The following is a 16,370-nucleotide window of genomic DNA, read 5'->3' on the forward strand; positions in this document are numbered from 1 at the left end:
GGCAGTGATGGCCGGAAACAACAGGTTTTGACTTGGGGGCTCTGATCAAAGACTTGCGAGATTGCTGCCTATCACGTCGAAGAGGTCACCACCACCAACACCCACCTTGGACTCAGCAGCGAGTGTCGTCCAGGATCTGAGTGGGACAGCCCGCGCCCTTAGCTGCACGGGTGGGCTCCCGAATTGCTTCTGCCGGCTTGGCTTGACTGACCTTGCCTGGTTGGGGTGGGCGGTTCCTTTTAGCTCAACGCAAGGACGGCGATTTTGAAGATCGGCATAGGCCGCACCTCCTGCAACCCCGGCTCGTTTGGCTCTCTGGCAACGAATTAGTCCAGATTCAGAGCTGATCTCGCAAGCGTCAGAGTCTGAGTACGTACGTACGCAGCCGCTGCCCACGTCTGCCGTGCTCATAATTGACCCCAGCCGGTCTGAGATCCACGATTTCCGGATGAGATTTTGTCTTCCCATTCGTCATTTCAGTGGCCGTGTCGCTCATATAAGGTTCCTCCTGTTCCAGTCCCTCGTCTTGCTGGCCCACAATCTGTCACAAACCTCTCTTTACCACCACACGCTCCTTTCTCCTCTCCTTTCTTCCTCCGCTTTGGATATATTATACAAGGTCGAGTGATCCTAGCTTCGCTCCAGCTCGGGTCCAGCTGTAAATCTTTCTATGTGATCGCGAGGGACCACGGCACACCGAGAGCAATCATGCATGCGACACGCGGGACCAAAGACGGGGAGCTCCCCACGAGCGTGTCAGTCAATGGGCTCGGCACCTTCTACATCTGCCTCTCCGTGTTCTGGACGCTGGTCCTCATCGGAGGCATACTATTCCTCCACCTCAACCGACGCATGCCGATGCTGCGTATCCGTGGCCTATCCCTTTCCTTTGGTGCCGTCGTCCTCCTCCACATGTACTGGATTGGCGTTCAGCTGGGGTATATCTATGGGCCCTTGATGGCGCCGGGTGTCGAATTCTGGATTATGGGTATCTGGCTACCCTTCGGTATCGCTCTCTTCCACGCCTCCAACTCACGGTTCCTCTACGTCGCCGAGATGCAAAAGCGCTTCATAGGGGACGACATGACCTCCAACCGTCGACCCAGTAGCAAGAAAAAGTCTCTCATCCAAAAGTGGCGATCGCTTGACTACACCACCAAGATGCTCGCGCTCGTATGTAGTGGCATGGGTTTCCAGGTATGTTCTTGCGGTGACGCACCACCTGCGCTCTTGGCTTTGCTGACACGGGATGCAGCTGTTCCTCACTCTCTTCATGTTCCTTGTGTCGCGCAAATTCCACGATTCCTTCGGCATCCCTGGTACAGAGGTCCACGGCACCCCAGCCGAGAAGAAGGCCGCCGCCAGCATTGGATGGGAATGGTGGCCCTCGGTCTTCTGGCAGTGCTTCTGGGCTTGGATCGTCGCCCCCATTATCCTCTGGCGTGCTCGTGGTCTTCACGATACTCTTGGATGGAGGGTTCAGACCATTGGCTGCTGCCTTGCTGGGTACGTTGACCTGTATGCGTCGCACCGACCGTGTCGTTGACCCTCTTCTAGTCTTCACGCCACCCCCATGTGGCTTATCGGCCTATATGTTCCCGGAATGGCACCTATCAACAAGTACTGGATTCCTCCTCAGTGGATTGCTGTATCGATCATGCTGCTGGAGATCTTTACCATTTTTCTGCCCTGCTGGGAGGTGATCAAGCACCAGAGTCTGCGTCAGGAGACCCTCGAGTCCATTGCTCGCTGGGAGGCCCGTAATAAGGGCAACTCCGACGGTTCGATCTCGACGGACCATAGCTCGTCCTATGTGTCGTGGAAAAAGCCTCGCAGGAAGCAAGGCACTTCCATTTCCAGCTCGTCCAACAACTCGGTGCTCACCATGGATGCGCTGGAGCACACCCTCATCCAGAACCCAGGACCTCTGCAGATGTTCTCTGCGCTCAGAGACTTTTCCGGCGAGAATATTGCTTTCTTGCGCCGCATCGCCGAGTGGAGGCTCAAGTTCTACGACGTCAAGGGTATTGACCGTAAGATGTCGGTCATGTCTGAAAAGAATGTGCCCTCCAGTCCAACCCAGCAGGTCGACATCCGTGCCTCCTTTGAGGAGGCCCTGCGCATCTACATTGACTTTGTCAGCTCTCGGGGCGCTGAGTTTCAGGTCAACCTGTCGTCCACAGACTTCAAGAAGCTGGCAGGTATCTTCGAGAACGCAGCGCGGATTGTGTATGGCGATGTGCAGTCACCAGACCCCGCGACGCCGTTTGAGACCCCAGGCTGGAGGACTGATGACAGGTCCAACAGCTCGCAAACAGCCATCAACACGCCTGAAGCGGTCGCGTCCGAGACCAGCCCTGTCGCCGGTGTCCGCTACTGGGGCGAAATTCCTGAGGAGTTTAACGGGGACGTCTTTGATGACGCCGAGATGAGCATCAAGTACCTTGTGCTGACCAACACATGGCCCAAGTACGTCAAGGCCAGACGGTCGATGGACTCGGTTGAGAGCCTTGAGGCCAGCTCGACCTCAGCATAAAAGTCGAGTCTATGCTGGAGCGTGTCACCGCGTCCCGCATCGCTGCACAAAACGCCACTCGGTACTTAACTTAGGACACCTACTTTCGTTGATTGAAGAGCTTAGTATACTCGTGTTTTCTCCCAGCGCAGACATCTCAGAGTCGTCTGGGAATGAGTTGGTTGTTTTCTCTTTGGGGCGAGTGGGATGGAAGAGCGAGCTTTTTTGGTAGGCGTACGCACGGATCGAGGGAATGGGCCAAGTAATTAGCGATCACAAAATGTCATTTTCACACGAAAGAAGTGAATCAGTGAGACATTTGGCTGACAACTGTGCACTGTTGCCTTGACGTGGCTTCAGAAAGATTCGTGATCTCATCTCGCAAGGGGGCAAGTGAGACGAGAGCGCGACTTCCCTAAAGCTGTTGCGTGGCAACACGTGACTCGGCGCATTGTCGGTGGTCGGTCACCCACGGGTCAATGGGTAACGTCCTTCTCCCATGAGCCACACCCGCCGTAACTCAGATTACGCTCCAAGACATGTCGGCAGTACCGTGTCGGAAACACTAGTCCCTCGATTTTCCAGGACGAGGCTGCGCTCAGCTCGTTGCGCCAGCAATCGCGCCAATTGACCGAGACACGACAGTGCGCCGGCCCTTGGGTAGCATCGCCGTTCGAACAACCTCCCGCAACATGCGCACGCGTATCTGAGTGGTGTATTGATTAGCAAGCCCAGGCTAATTATTTCATTCGCATCCCACTAGACGTGAAAAGACAAACCACCCCGGTGTCACTGGAGTTGGGAGCAACTAGAATGTTCAAGTGAACAAGTGCTCTTAATGGCCGACGCCAGTAGCCCTGTTGGACGGTTGACACCTCGAGGGTGCGATAAATCTGGCGCTGTTGATTCCAGAAGCAATGTCCAAAGTCACTCGAGTGCACGGAGTTAAAACCATACCCACGCGTTGCCCTGCGGAAGGGAGACTTGGCACTTTACGCACAAGGGCCCTTGAGTTTCGATCTTGACCATGTCGCCCTCCGCCCTCCGCTGTCTTAGTGCTACTAACTAGCTGCTTTTTTCATCTGCGTGGCCTGTCTGTCAGCCTTGCGTTGAGAGACAGGCAGTCTACAGTATCTCGTGTCGAGACTTGCTTCCCTTGGGGGCAGCTCGAGCAGCTTCTGCATTGCCACAAGGCCTCTTGTGGTAGAGATGATGATGTAACTCCATCTCCGACTTTCGACAGTGCAACACATTCTTTCTGAAAGCTAATCCAGGGCACAATTCAACAAAGTCCACAGCACTCGTTTGACACCTGTCGTCATGGGGCCACCCGACGTCGATATTTCGAGGCGATCAGTTGTGCAAGGTCCACTGCGCCCTTCGACTGCCGGAGAATTTGGCTGGCCCAAAGTGAGATGCCGGCACCGTCAACCTTGCCCGGGGATGTTTCCGCTTCGTCAGGATCCCAGTGGTAAGAATTGAGATGTAACCCTCTGGCGGCCACTGGCACGCATGGTCTTTGGGGGCCAACCGCACTGAAGCAAGACCTAGCGCACGAGGGATCCGAGACAAGACAAGAATGCACTGGATTGGGTCCGAAGTTCACATGCATTCCCAGAACCATGGGACGCCAGGCACAAATGACCTACCGTTGAAGAATTTGCGGAACCCCGGCTTCCCTTGGACCTCCTCGGTGTCCGATCGGCGGAATCAACTATACAGAAATCCCACCTCACCACTCAACCTCTCCCGCGTGGCGTGGGGTGGAGCACCCTGGCCCTCCCCGGTAGCTGAGCTTTGATGACATTGTCGCACAGCCAGGCGCCCAGGCGCCCAGGCGCTCCTCCTGTTCCTGTGGTCTGACCACCCATCTATTGGCAATTACTCTTTTCTTCAAAGATGGCCAGCAGCGGCATTCCTGTGGACCCCCATCGGCTGTCGAGGAGACTCGACCCTACCCTTGTCTCGTCAAGTACCGTCGAGATATCGCCGGTCAACCATCTCAAAGCGAGCACAAGCTCCCTGGCAACCAGCATCACGCTCGGTCACAATCCACGGCATGTCTTGCTGTAGGCATGAATGGCTCGTATGAGGACGAGGAGATCAAGGGAAGGAAGGGAACGTCTTGAAGAGTGCAGATCATGGAAATGGCCCTGAGGGCAAGCTTTGCGAACGCTTCTCGAGTTTATATAAACCTGCCTCGTCTTGCCCCGACAAGAGGCATGTGGACAAGAGCTACTCGACAGAGATTTCCATTCTTCACTCTTCCTGTTGTTGTTTATATTGCTTCCGCTCCGCAACACCATGGCTTCGAAGCACGAGCTGTCCCTCGTCCGCTCCTACGAGCAGGGCGAGATGACGAGATGTCCGTTCCCTACTGTCACTGCCTCATTCTACCACCATGCTCTCGGCTTCCCCGACGCCATTGCCGTCAGGGACCTCTCGAGCCAGCCGCCGCGGGAGCTCACATATCGTCAACTTCGCATCCATGCACAGAGCCTGGCGAGAAAGCTCCGAGGCCTCGGTGTAGGTCGAGGACAGCGCGTCCCACTACTCGTGAAGCGGGGCCAAGAAATGATTGTCGGTATCTGGGCCATCCTATCCTGTGGAGCGCAGTACGTCCCTCTGGACGGGGGGGTTGTGCCAGAGTCCACCATCCGAACCGTCATTGAGCAATCGGGCTGCTCGGTCGTTCTCTGCATCTCCTCGACGGAGCAGCGACTCGAGGACCTCCACCAACATGCGCCGCTGACGCCCGTTCTAATCGACGAACACTGCCGTTCTGACAGTGAGACATGGTCGAATCAAGAGGTGCTTGACCTGGCAACGGCCGACGACGGATGCTACGTCATTTACACATCTGGTATGATTGCATTACCTGGTTCCTGGGTTTTCCCAAGCGGCTGCTGACTGACACCCAATCAGGGACCACCGGGAAGCCCAAAGGAGTAGACGTTACCCACCGGAATGTAGCGAACTTGGTGTGCCAGGGTCCCGGCAACCTGGATGTGCGGCCCGGGACATGTGTCGGCAGCATTCTGAACATAAGCTTTGACATGGGTGAGTGCACTTGGGTACAGAAAGACACATGACAGTCAACAACGTACTGACTTGGGATCCATAGCTGCCTGGGAGATCTTCGCCTGTTTATGCAACGGCGGCACCCTCGTCGTTCGCGGCTCTCAATGGGAGCCGGCACTGGAGCAGGTCAGTACTATCTCTTCGCTCACAATCACCGGACTGCGAGCTAACTGTTTCAGATCAACGTCTTGATTTGCACACCTACGATTCTCTCCAAGTACCACCCCACAAAATTCCCCAAGATCCGGGCGGTGGCCACGGCGGGCGAGGCATCGTCCCAAAAGTGAGTGCTGGAGTCATTTGGCCGCCGGAACGTCGCTGACGCAGCTTAGTCTTGCCGACCTCTGGGCAACGCACACGACGTACTGGAACTGCTGTGGGCCTACCGAGACGACAATTGTGAACACAATGTCCAGGCACGTTGTTGGCCAGAAGCTGTCCATTGGCAAGCCGACACCCAACAACAAAGTGTACATCCTTGACGGGGACCTTGAGCGCGTCCCTCTCGGTGCTTCTGGAGCCATGTGGGCCGGCGGCCATGGCGTGTCCAGGGGCTATGTAGGCCTCGAGGCCAAGACCAAGGAGGCATACCTGCCGGACAAGTTCGCCAACGACGGCTCGTTTATGTATAAGACAGGTGACCTCGGGTCATGGATGGAAGGGGGCGCCATCGACATCCTTGGGCGTGCCGATGACCAGGTCAAGGTCAAGGGCTTCCGCGTGGAGCTTGATGGCATCTCTGCCACTTTGGCCTCGTTCCCGGGCGTCACAAGAGCAACTGCTCTGCTCATCGATGGTCAAATTCACGGCTTCGTCTCCCCGGATCATCTCGACAACGTCTCCATCCTCGACCACACCAAGAAGTCCCAGCCATACTATGCCGTGCCTTCCAAGATCATCCTTCTCTCGCATCTGCCATCGACGGCGAACGGCAAGATTGACAAGAAGTCCTTGATGACGATGCACGTGGCGGAGGAGGAGGAGGAGGAGGAGGAGGAGGAGGAGGAGGAGGAGGAGGAGGAGGCTCAACCTGCGGCAGAGCCCAAGCCCGCAGTGGTGTCTGAGAAGGTTGTGGATCTCGAGGCTGCCGTGGAGACTCGTTCCGTCTCGGGTACATCCGTTTCTGCCACATCGCTGACCACCACGACAACGTCGACGACCACGGACAAGAAGGACCTCTCGGCCGAAATCCCCGACAAGCGCAGAGGTCGTCCCTGGCGAGGTCTCCGCCACCGTGTCTTCATCATCTACCGCCAGCTCTTCAGTCTCGTGTGGCTGCTCAACATTGGATTTCTCGTCGCCCTTCTCGTCACCGACGGCGGCTATTCCTGGCTCAACCTTTTGGTGGCCGGCAACCTGGTGGTTTGCATCCTGATCCGCCAGGAGCTCGTCATCAACGCTCTCTACACCATTTTCTGTTCCGTACCCAAGGGATGTCCTCTCTGGATCCGATCGCGATGCGCGGAGATTTACCATCTGGGTGGTGTTCACTCGGGTGCTGGCATATGCGCAACGGCCTGGCTACTCATCTCCACCGTGCGCGCCACTTGGGATCGCGTAGCGGACGGGACCCTCAACCAATTGAACCCGAATGTTTTAGCCGTCCTGGTGCTTTCGTGGATCTTGTGCATCCTCTGCGTCAGCATGGTCGCTTTCGCCTATCCTGGCTTCCGCAAGCGCTACCACAACCAATTCGAGCGCATCCACCGCTTCGTGGGATGGACGACACTCGTCATCTTCTGGGTTCGCACCGTTTTGTCCGTGGATGGCGAGAGAGGCCCTACCCAGGAGCTCGGTCATGCCCTGGCCAGGAGCCCCATCTTCTGGATCCTCGTCGTGGCCAGCTTGAGCGTCGCATCCTCGTGGTTCTTCCTTCGCAAGGTGCGCGTCGAAACAGAGGTCTTGTCCAACCACGCTATCCGTCTTCACTTTGACTATACCACACCCGTCAATGGCAGCTTCACACGCCTGTCCGAGAGGCCTCTCCTGGAATGGCACTCTTTCGCCACGATCCCAAAGCCCAAGGCCTCGGGCAAGGGATACTCCCTGGTCGTATCCAACGCTGGGGACTGGACGCGTCGTTGCATTGAGAACCCCCCGACCAAGATGTGGGTGCGTGGCCTGCCCACATGCGGCGTCATGCGCATAGCGACTTTGTTCAACCGCGTGGTCATTATCGCCACGGGCTCGGGCATCGGGCCCGTCCTCGGCCACATTGGGCAGCCGAGCTGCCCTACACAGCTCATTTGGTCGACCAAGGACCCTGAGTCGACCTTTGGCGAGGACGTCACCAGCACGATCCGCCGGAACATTCCCGACGCGGTCATCCACGACACCAAGGTCAACGGACGTCCTGATCTGGTGCGGATGGGGTTCAACATGGCGACCAATTTCGGGGCCGAGGCTGTCATTATCATCGCTAACGAGAAGATCACCAAGAAGGTGGTATATGGTCTTCAGACGCGTGGCGTGCCGGCCTACGGTGCCATCTGGGACAGCTGAGTGTTCAAGGACCTGTCCCGTCCACTCATGGACATATCTCCTTTCATTGTCAATTTCTCATTTTTTCATTGGGAGGCTCAACCTTTCTTTTTTCACAAGGCGCGTTCTGGATTCATTCACATGGCATAGCCTGCCTGTCTGTCTGGCTGTTTTCTCTTGTCTTTTCTTACCATTATACCATTTCACCTACTCTTTTTAATGGAATGTGTCTTCACACGCTTGGTGTGTCAGATCCCTACAAGGCGATGTTCTCCCATTCAGTTTGGTGCTCGACATGTTCCACGACTACAATGCCATTGTTCAGTCCAGTCATGGACCAGAATGAGATTCACCCGGCGCCCCTGGGGACGCTAACTACGTAGTAGATCTGCAACGTGTTCTTGCACCGTGCCGACTAACCTTTTTCTCAAAGCAACTAAGAAGTACAGCGTTATCCAAGGCAGAGAACGATGTCGTTCCCAGACGAGATCTTTGAGACGGCCTACTTCCCGCCCATCCGCCTTGCTGTGGCCGCGGATCACCGGAACATTGACCGCATCACCCCACGATGCGAGATCTGCATGGGTTGCATGCACATCTGCGATACCCCCAAGAAAGAGCACATAGACCTATGCGTTGGCCCGGCTGGCCTACTCGTGTGCGGACACTTTTTCGGAGAGCAGTGCATAGACGACTGGCTCGACTCGGGGGCCACGAGCTGTCCCATGTGCCGCACCTCGCTCGTCCTGCCCGCGACGGACTACGTGAACCCGCCTTGTCCAATTAGCAATCCGAGGGATCTCCTCGACACATATATCCCCTCGACCCTACCGGAACGCGGCCACCTGTCCGCGGACCCAGCCGAGCTGTACAACGCCCACATCCGACGCGTCGCCCAGATGGTCGCGAGGGAGATCAGCCCCCCGCTCCTCCAGAATCTGGGCAGCGCCATTGCCATCGGCCTCCACCTGCCCTGGGGCGGGCAGTGCTATGACTTTGGGGTGCGCTTCCACGCCGACCGGGCGCATCCGCGGGACCCGATGCTGATGGATGTGCACGAGCTCGAAGACTCGTGGGGTCTGCGCCCCTGGTTCCTCCCGGACGATCTCAGCCTGCTCGAGCTCGAGGACCGCATCCTCATGCATACCGCGCAGCAGGCCTGGGACAAGGGACGCTGGGGGCCGTGCGAGATGCACATGTACGTTGGCTTTGTCCATGTGCCGACGGACGAGCAGAAGGCGCAGATCATGTGGGATTTGCGGACGCTGGATCCGGAAGAGGTGACGAGCGAACAGGAGCGGATCGCGTAGGCCGCGGCTGCGCGAAGGGGGGTTCGTCCGCCGGATGATGTTGTTGATGAGCTGCTGTTTGATGGGATAGGGCCCAGGGGGCTTGCCTGAGAGGGTCATTGTGATCTCTTTCCTACCCGTCCAAGGCGCGTGTATGGATTCTTTTCTTGGCGTTGGCGTTGGCGTCTAGATTGAGTCACAACAACATTCCTTATTTTTCACCATCGTCAATACTCGTCTCCTCTATTACATGGCTTACAGTGACTTGTTAGCCAGCCGATGTCGGGCCGACAGATGGTGAGAACGCCCAGACTCTGTGATTCATCATGAACCCCGCGGTCCCCGCCTCCGGTCGTCAGTAGGAACTGAGGCCATGGAAAAGACATAAATACCCTGTTTGGGACGGTTTGACTGTGATGTAGTCTCAGACCAATCCTCAACGTAACAGCCACTCCATCTCACGAGCAGAACCATGCCGCACGCACCGACCAAGTACGCCGTGGCGCTATACCCCGGATTCCAGGCGCTGGACGTCTTTGGGCCGCTGGATATTCTCAACATCATGGCCAAGTCGATGCCGGCCCTCGAGCTGTCGGTGCTGGGCCCAACGCTCGACCCCGTCTCGACCCTCTGCAAGGCATCGACCGGTCGTGTCGGGCAGAGCGTAGTGCCAACACACACGTACAATGACGCACCGTCGGACATTGAGGTGCTCATCGTGCCAGGCGGGATTGGCGCCCGGAGCGTGGAGGATACCCGTGTCGTGGTGGAGTACATTCAGCGTGCGTACCCGACGCTGCGATATTTCCTGACGGTGTGCACGGGGAGCGCCATTGCCGCACGGGCGGGTTTGCTCGACGGCAAGAGGGCGACGTCGAACAAGATGGCCTTTGCGTGGGTGAGTCAGACGTGTTGTGAACTTGTGCGCATGGATATCATCAACGGAAGTCCTGACAGAACCAGGTGGTCACGCAGGGCCCGAGCGTGGAATGGGTCAAGGAGGCTCGTTGGGTCGTGGATGGCAATGTCTGGACGTCCTCGGGGATATCGGCGGGCATGGACATGATGTACGCCTTTGTGGAGGAGCAGCACGGGTCCGATGTCGCCGAGGGGGTCTCTCGCGGGGCGGAATACGTCCGTAGCCGGGATCCTCTGGTGGACCCGTTTGCGCAGTACGCAGGGTAGGCGGTCGGTCGGGTGATGACAGCATGGCAGTACTGTCACAACTGTGTGGCGCGTTGATTGCGATACTCCCCGAATGCTGACTACCTGACATGGAACATATTTCTGAGTGAATGATTTGACTTTCATTCCAAGGGCCCCTGGCTACAGGTACTAATACTACTCCTTGCCTCTTCCAATGGACTCGGTCCCTCGGAGACAGGCTGGCAGACCCTAGCAGTGTGTACGCCGGGGCGGGAAGACCCGCTGGTGCCGCGCTGGCTGGGCCGCTGGCTGGGCCGCTGGCTGGGCCGCTGGCTGATGGCGCTCATCTTATCAATCAGCTGCAACGATCAGCTGAGGCTGGCAGTGCTACTGCTACTGGCTAATAGACTCGTGCCTGCAGCCGCCGTGTCTCACTACTTGCCATCACGCATCAATCACGTTACTTCTTCACCACTCTCCTGTCCACTTTTCCTTTTCCCATCCCGTCCGCGGTATTTCTCTCCCAATCTTCTGACTCTTCTCCATGTCTCTCATCTGCCCACTGACATGGCGCTTCCTGGCTGCCCTCTGCGTCCGCCCTCACCTCCGCCTCACTTCTCTCCGCTGCTATTCGAGCGTTGTCTAGTAATCACTCAGCCGGCTTGATTCGACCCTAAACCTGCTGGCTGGCTGGCAGACGTATACCATGTCTTCACGCTCCTCATTTTCCGTGTCTTCATCAGACAGAACGCCTCTTTTGGGGCACCAACAAGACGCCAGCAAGGCTGTGCACGACCACCGTCGACAGACGACACACATCTACAATGTCGACAGCGAAGACCAGGCGAGCAGCCACCACCACGACGCACCATCGCCGCCCCCCCTGTCCGCTGGCGTCGCCCGCATGGCCGCCGTCTCGTCGACGCTGACAGCCTCGCAACGCGCCGTCCTCCTCTTCAGCATCTTCCTCGTCGGCTACGCCTACGGCCTCGAGTCGCAGGTCCGCTCCACCTACCAGCCGTACGCCACGGCCAGCTTCCACCTACACTCGTACCTGGCCACCATCAACGTCTTCCGCAGCGTGGTCGCTGTCGCGGCGCAGCCCACGGCCGCCAAGATCGCCGACGTCTTGGGCCGCTTCGAGGTCGTCGTCCTCGCTACGGTCCTCTACACGGCCGGCATCACCATCGAGTCCACCGCGGGCTCCGTCGAGGTCTTTTGCGCCGGCGCCATTATCTACCAGGTCGGCTACACGTGCATCGTCCTGCTCCTGGAGGTCCTCATTGCCGACTTTTCGTCCCTGCGTGCCCGCGTCTTCTTCAGCTACATCCCGGCCCTGCCCTTTGTCGTCAACACCTGGATCAGCGGCAACGTGACGTCCGCCGTGCTCCGCGTGACAACGTGGCGGTGGGGGCTCGGCATGTGGGCCATCATCTACCCCGTCGCGTCCCTGCCGCTCCTCTGGTCGCTGTACACCATGGAGCGCAGGGCGCGCAAGCACATGGCATCTCTGGCCGACGCAGGCGCGGATAAGGAGAGGGGCGCGCGAGAGGTGGCCCGCACCTTGTATCATCAGCTCGACGTCGTTGGCCTCGTGCTGGTCATCTCCTCGTTCTCGCTGGTCCTTGCGCCGCTGACCATTACGGGCCAAAAGGTCGGCCACTGGCGGGACCCTCACATTGTCGTGCCGCTGACGATCGGCCTCATGTTGGCCGCGGCCTTTGTCGTCTGGGAGCAAAAGGGCGCCAGCGTGCCTCTGGTGCCTCTCGCCCTCCTCGCGGACCGGGGCGTCTGGGCTGCGCTCGCGGTGCGCAGCCTGCTCAACTTTGCGTGGTACACGCAGGGCAACTACCTGTACACGGTCCTCGTCGTGGCATTTGACTTTCCCATTGCCACCGCCACCCGCATCCTGTCCTTCTTCTCCTTCTTTGGCGTCCTGAGCGGCGTCGTCACGGGGATCATTATTTATAGGGTGCGGCGTCTCAAGTACATCATTGTGCTCGGGACCTGCATCTTCATGCTGGCCTTTGCGGTACTAATCCGGTTCAACGGTGGGGCGTCCGTGGCATCGCAAAGGGGCCTCATTACCGGGCAGGTCATCATGGGCATGGCGGGCGGTCTGTTTGCGTACCCGACCCAGGCGTCCATCCAGGCGTCGGCGTCCAAGGAGCACGTGGCCATCCTGACGGGTTTGTACCTGTCCTTCTACAATGTCGGGAGTGCCTTTGGCACGAGTCTGTCGGGCGCCATCTGGACGCAGACGCTGCCGACCATGCTGCGGTCGAACCTGGCCTTTCAGCCGAATGTGACCCTGGCCGACGACATCTACAAGTCACCATTTGCCATTGTCGCAGAGTATCCCGTGGGGACGGAGATTCGATCGGCCATCATCGAGAGCTATGCGGGCACGCACCGTCTCCTGTGCATGGCAGGTATGGTGATCTGCGTGCCCATGATTGTGTTTGCGCTGGCGCTGCGGAATCCAAGGCTGTCCGAGGAGCCGGTGCAGCCAGAGGCCGAGCGGGACTTGGAGATTGATGAGCAGCGCTTGCTTGGATAGAATACGAGCAGGCAGAGCGTCCGACGTCGTACAGCGTGTCACGCATATGCAATGGAATGACGGATAGCCGAGGCCAGTTTATGCCGTTCTGATCGGTAGCTGATGATGTGTGGATCTGAATTCCCATTCTGGACGCCTGACGGCGAACGCGAACAACGGGATGATGCTGATGACATCAAGTAATGAATGTCCAGCTCCGCATCATTTGGCCTCGTCCAGCGCATTATTCGTGTGATCCACACCAATCTCGGCCAGCGGACGCACGCAGGAAATACGGCAGTCGACGGCAGTTCCACGTCTGCCAAGCGACCATCCACGGCATTGCATTGACGGTCTTGGCTCTTGGGTCTTGGCTCAGCCTCCGTACATACGTAGGTATTTATTATTTGCCTGGAGCAAGGGACGCGGCCGCAGCTGGACCCGATTTTGTGAGGTGTGATCGGCATCAACACTGGGCCTCCTCTCCTATTTGTCCTCCCTCTGAACTCTGTGCCTTCGACAGGATTTGGCGTCTGTGTGAATAATAGGCCATCATGAGAGCAAAAATCAAACAACCACCCACGGCCAGCCAAGCGTGAACTCAGTGCACGTGGCGTCATGTCTGGCCCGTATGGGACAGTTTCTCACTTTTTACCTTTGCTAGAGTCCCACACTATGTAGATCTCCAGTCCCTGCCAGGCCCAGCCTCCAGGGCACGACGCCTCCACAGGCCACCACAGCCATGGCGAACGACGGCCCAGACCTGGGAAAAGGTGGACACGCCCGAGATTGAGGCTGTGAATACTCGTGGCACCACCATTTTTAGTGTAGTATCCGTACCTTTTTTTACGATGTGCTTGAACAACTCGGCCCGCTTGCATAGTCGGGGATTTCGACCGCATTACTCGTCACCGCAGGGCATGTCCGACTTGCGGAGGCGGAGCCCGGCACTCTCAGTCTCGCTCTATACGAGGTGATCATCCTGGTCCGCAGCGCGGCCAAGCGAGCCATCGTCATTCCCGTGGCTTTCTTGATCCAGACCCGGAGACCGACTGGACTGTCGCGGGGCGACCGGTAGCGCAGGAAATGGTATAATAAAGGCCCCTCGACGTCCGCTCTTTGGGATCAATTATCAACCACACTCACCACCCACCACTCGACATCAATCTCAACAACTCACATCCACCACATCACTCGACACCTATCACCTCACATCAACCGCCATCATGAAGTTCACTGCCCTCACCACCCTCTTCGCCGCCGGCCTCACCTCCGCCGCGCCCGCGCCCAATGCCACCCCCTCGCCCTCGACTACCACCGACGTCAAGGCCTTCGGCCTCATGAGCCTCCGCTCCGCCAGCCCCATCCACTTCGGCACCGTCAGCGCCAGCAAGAGCAACCTCTTGATCAACCTGCCCGAGGAGGCGCAGGACGCCACCTGCGACGCCAACGTCACCAACAACGGTGCCACCTTTTCCCTGCGCGACGGCGCCCTCTTCCTCTACAACAAGGACACGGACGAGGAGCAGCAGGTCTGGGTCGACCGCTCCGGCATGGGTATGTTTTTTCCTTTTTGTTTTTTTCCCACCTCTGTTGTCTTGAGTTACATTACTGACACCCACCAGGCCAGGGCAACGTCGGCTACCTCTCCGGCGGCCAGGGCTTCCCCCGCAACGCCGAGCTGACCGGCTGGACATCGACGGACAAGGGCGACTATAGCTACCTCAACTTCAACGGCGCCGGCCTCATCGCCTGCCCCGCCATTCCCGAGGGTTCGTGGTCCATCTGGGTCAACGCGGGCGTCACCAACCCCGGTGGCAGCGAGGGCTGCCTTGGCTTCAACGCCATGGTCCTGCCCACCGAGGAGCCCGTCAGCTGCACCTACTCGTAAGGAAGGATGACGGCGACAGAGGGCATGATTTGGAGCATTGCAGCGTGTTTTGCATTCGCATTTGGCGGTCATAGTCACTAGACAAGTACAAGTATTGTAATACCTACCCTATACAACAACGTCACATTGCCATGCGTGAAGGTACGGGGCTTGGTCCTTCCCTCCACATAGAGGAGCAGGCTCCTGTCGAATTGATGATCCAATGGCACAGCCAAGTTACACTCATCTGGGGCACCTGCTTCAGGTGGTAGGGACTTATTCTCATTTCTGCCCTCCATTCATCCTCACGCACGCGGGCACAACAAACTGGCGACCAAGACGATGTTGATCCGGCATATCACGAGGCCAGAGTCACAGCAAAGCTTTCGACAACTAGAATGACCTCACCAGAGACGGACGGCCGACAGCCCCAAGGCGGCACATCGGCTCACGCACAGGGGTCGCAGCACACGCTCGGTCAAAAGTTGAACATGGCTCTGCTTGGCTTGCTGTCACTGCACGTACAGGCAGGGCACAATGTTGCGCTTACTTCCGGGCATCCACACCAATGCCGTGCGAGATTCCGGCGGCAACCCCTGACGGTCGACCACCCTCTATCACCGTTACCATTACCATCGCCTCCCCGCTTCCCCGCGTTCCGACCTCACCTTGCAGGCTTGGCTGCTGCCATGTCCGGGCAGCTAGCGAATGAGGGATTGGATCGCAACGCGGAGTGCAGGGAGCCCACCGCTCTGATCCTTACTACATGGTGGCTAGCCCGTGCCTGAAGACGCCTTGCGAGCTGTCACATTATACCTAACTTAACTCGTTGTCGGAATCACATGTTCAGTCGAACCAACGACAAGAGCAACACTTTGGGCATGATCCCCTGCAACGTACGTTGCATTGCGTCGCGCGGCTGCTCATCTCGGTTTGCATGGCCCAATACGAGCCACACTTTCAAAAGACCTCTTTGGCTGCGCAGAGAAACGAAACATCGCCAGCCGCGTTCGCTTGCCATGGGCATGGCAGTATCCAACTTTGAGGAAATCTTTCCAACCAGACGACAGCCTCATCCGACACTTTGCTGAGCAGTCAGCACGACGCAGCAGGAACCTTCACTCGAAGATCAACTAGCAAGATACTCGTCAAAGCAACGCATCGCCGAACACCCGTGGTTGCACTGCCAACACACCAGCCAGATGCAAACACTGCAAATCAAGGCCATGTCAAAAGTACAGGGATTCCCCAGCCCACTTGGACCGCAGTGTGCAGCCGCTGTTGGTAGTATCGTGCTGTCCAGGGTACCATCGAGCATCGAAACGTAATCCTCATCTCCCAGAGCCTTGTCAATGTATGCTGGAGCCTGGAAGGCTCGTCGAGGTCGGAAAGTCGGACCAGATGTCAAGGAGCTGCCGCGCCGAGGCTGAAAGGGGGCCCCCTGTGCAC

The 16,370-nt window shown here is 57.8% G+C and overlaps 5 protein-coding genes across 5 annotated transcripts; all 5 read left to right on the top strand.

The window, feature by feature from the left end:
* Positions 1–708: 708 nt before the first annotated feature.
* Positions 709–2,536, top strand: J7T54_001825 (uncharacterized protein; the record flags this gene model as incomplete). The annotated part of the gene is made up of 3 exons (XM_051503863.1): positions 709–1,197; positions 1,256–1,506; positions 1,558–2,536. The coding sequence occupies 3 exons, from the start codon at positions 709–711 to the stop codon at positions 2,534–2,536; spliced, it is 1,719 nt and encodes a 572-aa protein (XP_051364805.1).
* Positions 2,537–4,819: 2,283 nt separating this feature from the next.
* On the top strand, positions 4,820–8,098 carry J7T54_001826 (Acyl-CoA synthetase (AMP-forming)/AMP-acid ligase II; the record flags this gene model as incomplete). The annotated part of the gene is made up of 5 exons (XM_051503865.1): positions 4,820–5,378; positions 5,441–5,575; positions 5,640–5,722; positions 5,776–5,879; positions 5,929–8,098. 5 exons carry the CDS (start codon positions 4,820–4,822, stop codon positions 8,096–8,098), a joined length of 3,051 nt encoding a protein of 1,016 aa, XP_051364806.1.
* Positions 8,099–8,547: 449 nt separating this feature from the next.
* Positions 8,548–9,387, top strand: J7T54_001827 (uncharacterized protein; the record flags this gene model as incomplete). Its single annotated transcript, XM_051503866.1, has 1 exon — positions 8,548–9,387. One exon carries the CDS (start codon positions 8,548–8,550, stop codon positions 9,385–9,387), a length of 840 nt encoding a protein of 279 aa, XP_051364807.1.
* Positions 9,388–9,838: 451 nt separating this feature from the next.
* On the top strand, positions 9,839–13,072 carry J7T54_001828 (uncharacterized protein; the record flags this gene model as incomplete). Its single annotated transcript, XM_051503867.1, has 3 exons — positions 9,839–10,264; positions 10,330–10,547; positions 11,260–13,072. 3 exons carry the CDS (start codon positions 9,839–9,841, stop codon positions 13,070–13,072), a joined length of 2,457 nt encoding a protein of 818 aa, XP_051364808.1.
* Positions 13,073–14,277: 1,205 nt separating this feature from the next.
* Positions 14,278–14,942, top strand: J7T54_001829 (uncharacterized protein; the record flags this gene model as incomplete). Its single annotated transcript, XM_051503868.1, has 2 exons — positions 14,278–14,608; positions 14,677–14,942. The coding sequence occupies 2 exons, from the start codon at positions 14,278–14,280 to the stop codon at positions 14,940–14,942; spliced, it is 597 nt and encodes a 198-aa protein (XP_051364809.1).
* Positions 14,943–16,370: the final 1,428 nt, after the last annotated feature.

This window comes from Emericellopsis cladophorae (genome assembly GCF_022114955.1).
Source record: "Emericellopsis cladophorae strain MUM 19.33 chromosome Unknown NODE_6_length_900724_cov_123_231613, whole genome shotgun sequence".
Classification (NCBI taxonomy): Eukaryota; Fungi; Ascomycota; class Sordariomycetes; order Hypocreales; family Bionectriaceae; genus Emericellopsis; species Emericellopsis cladophorae.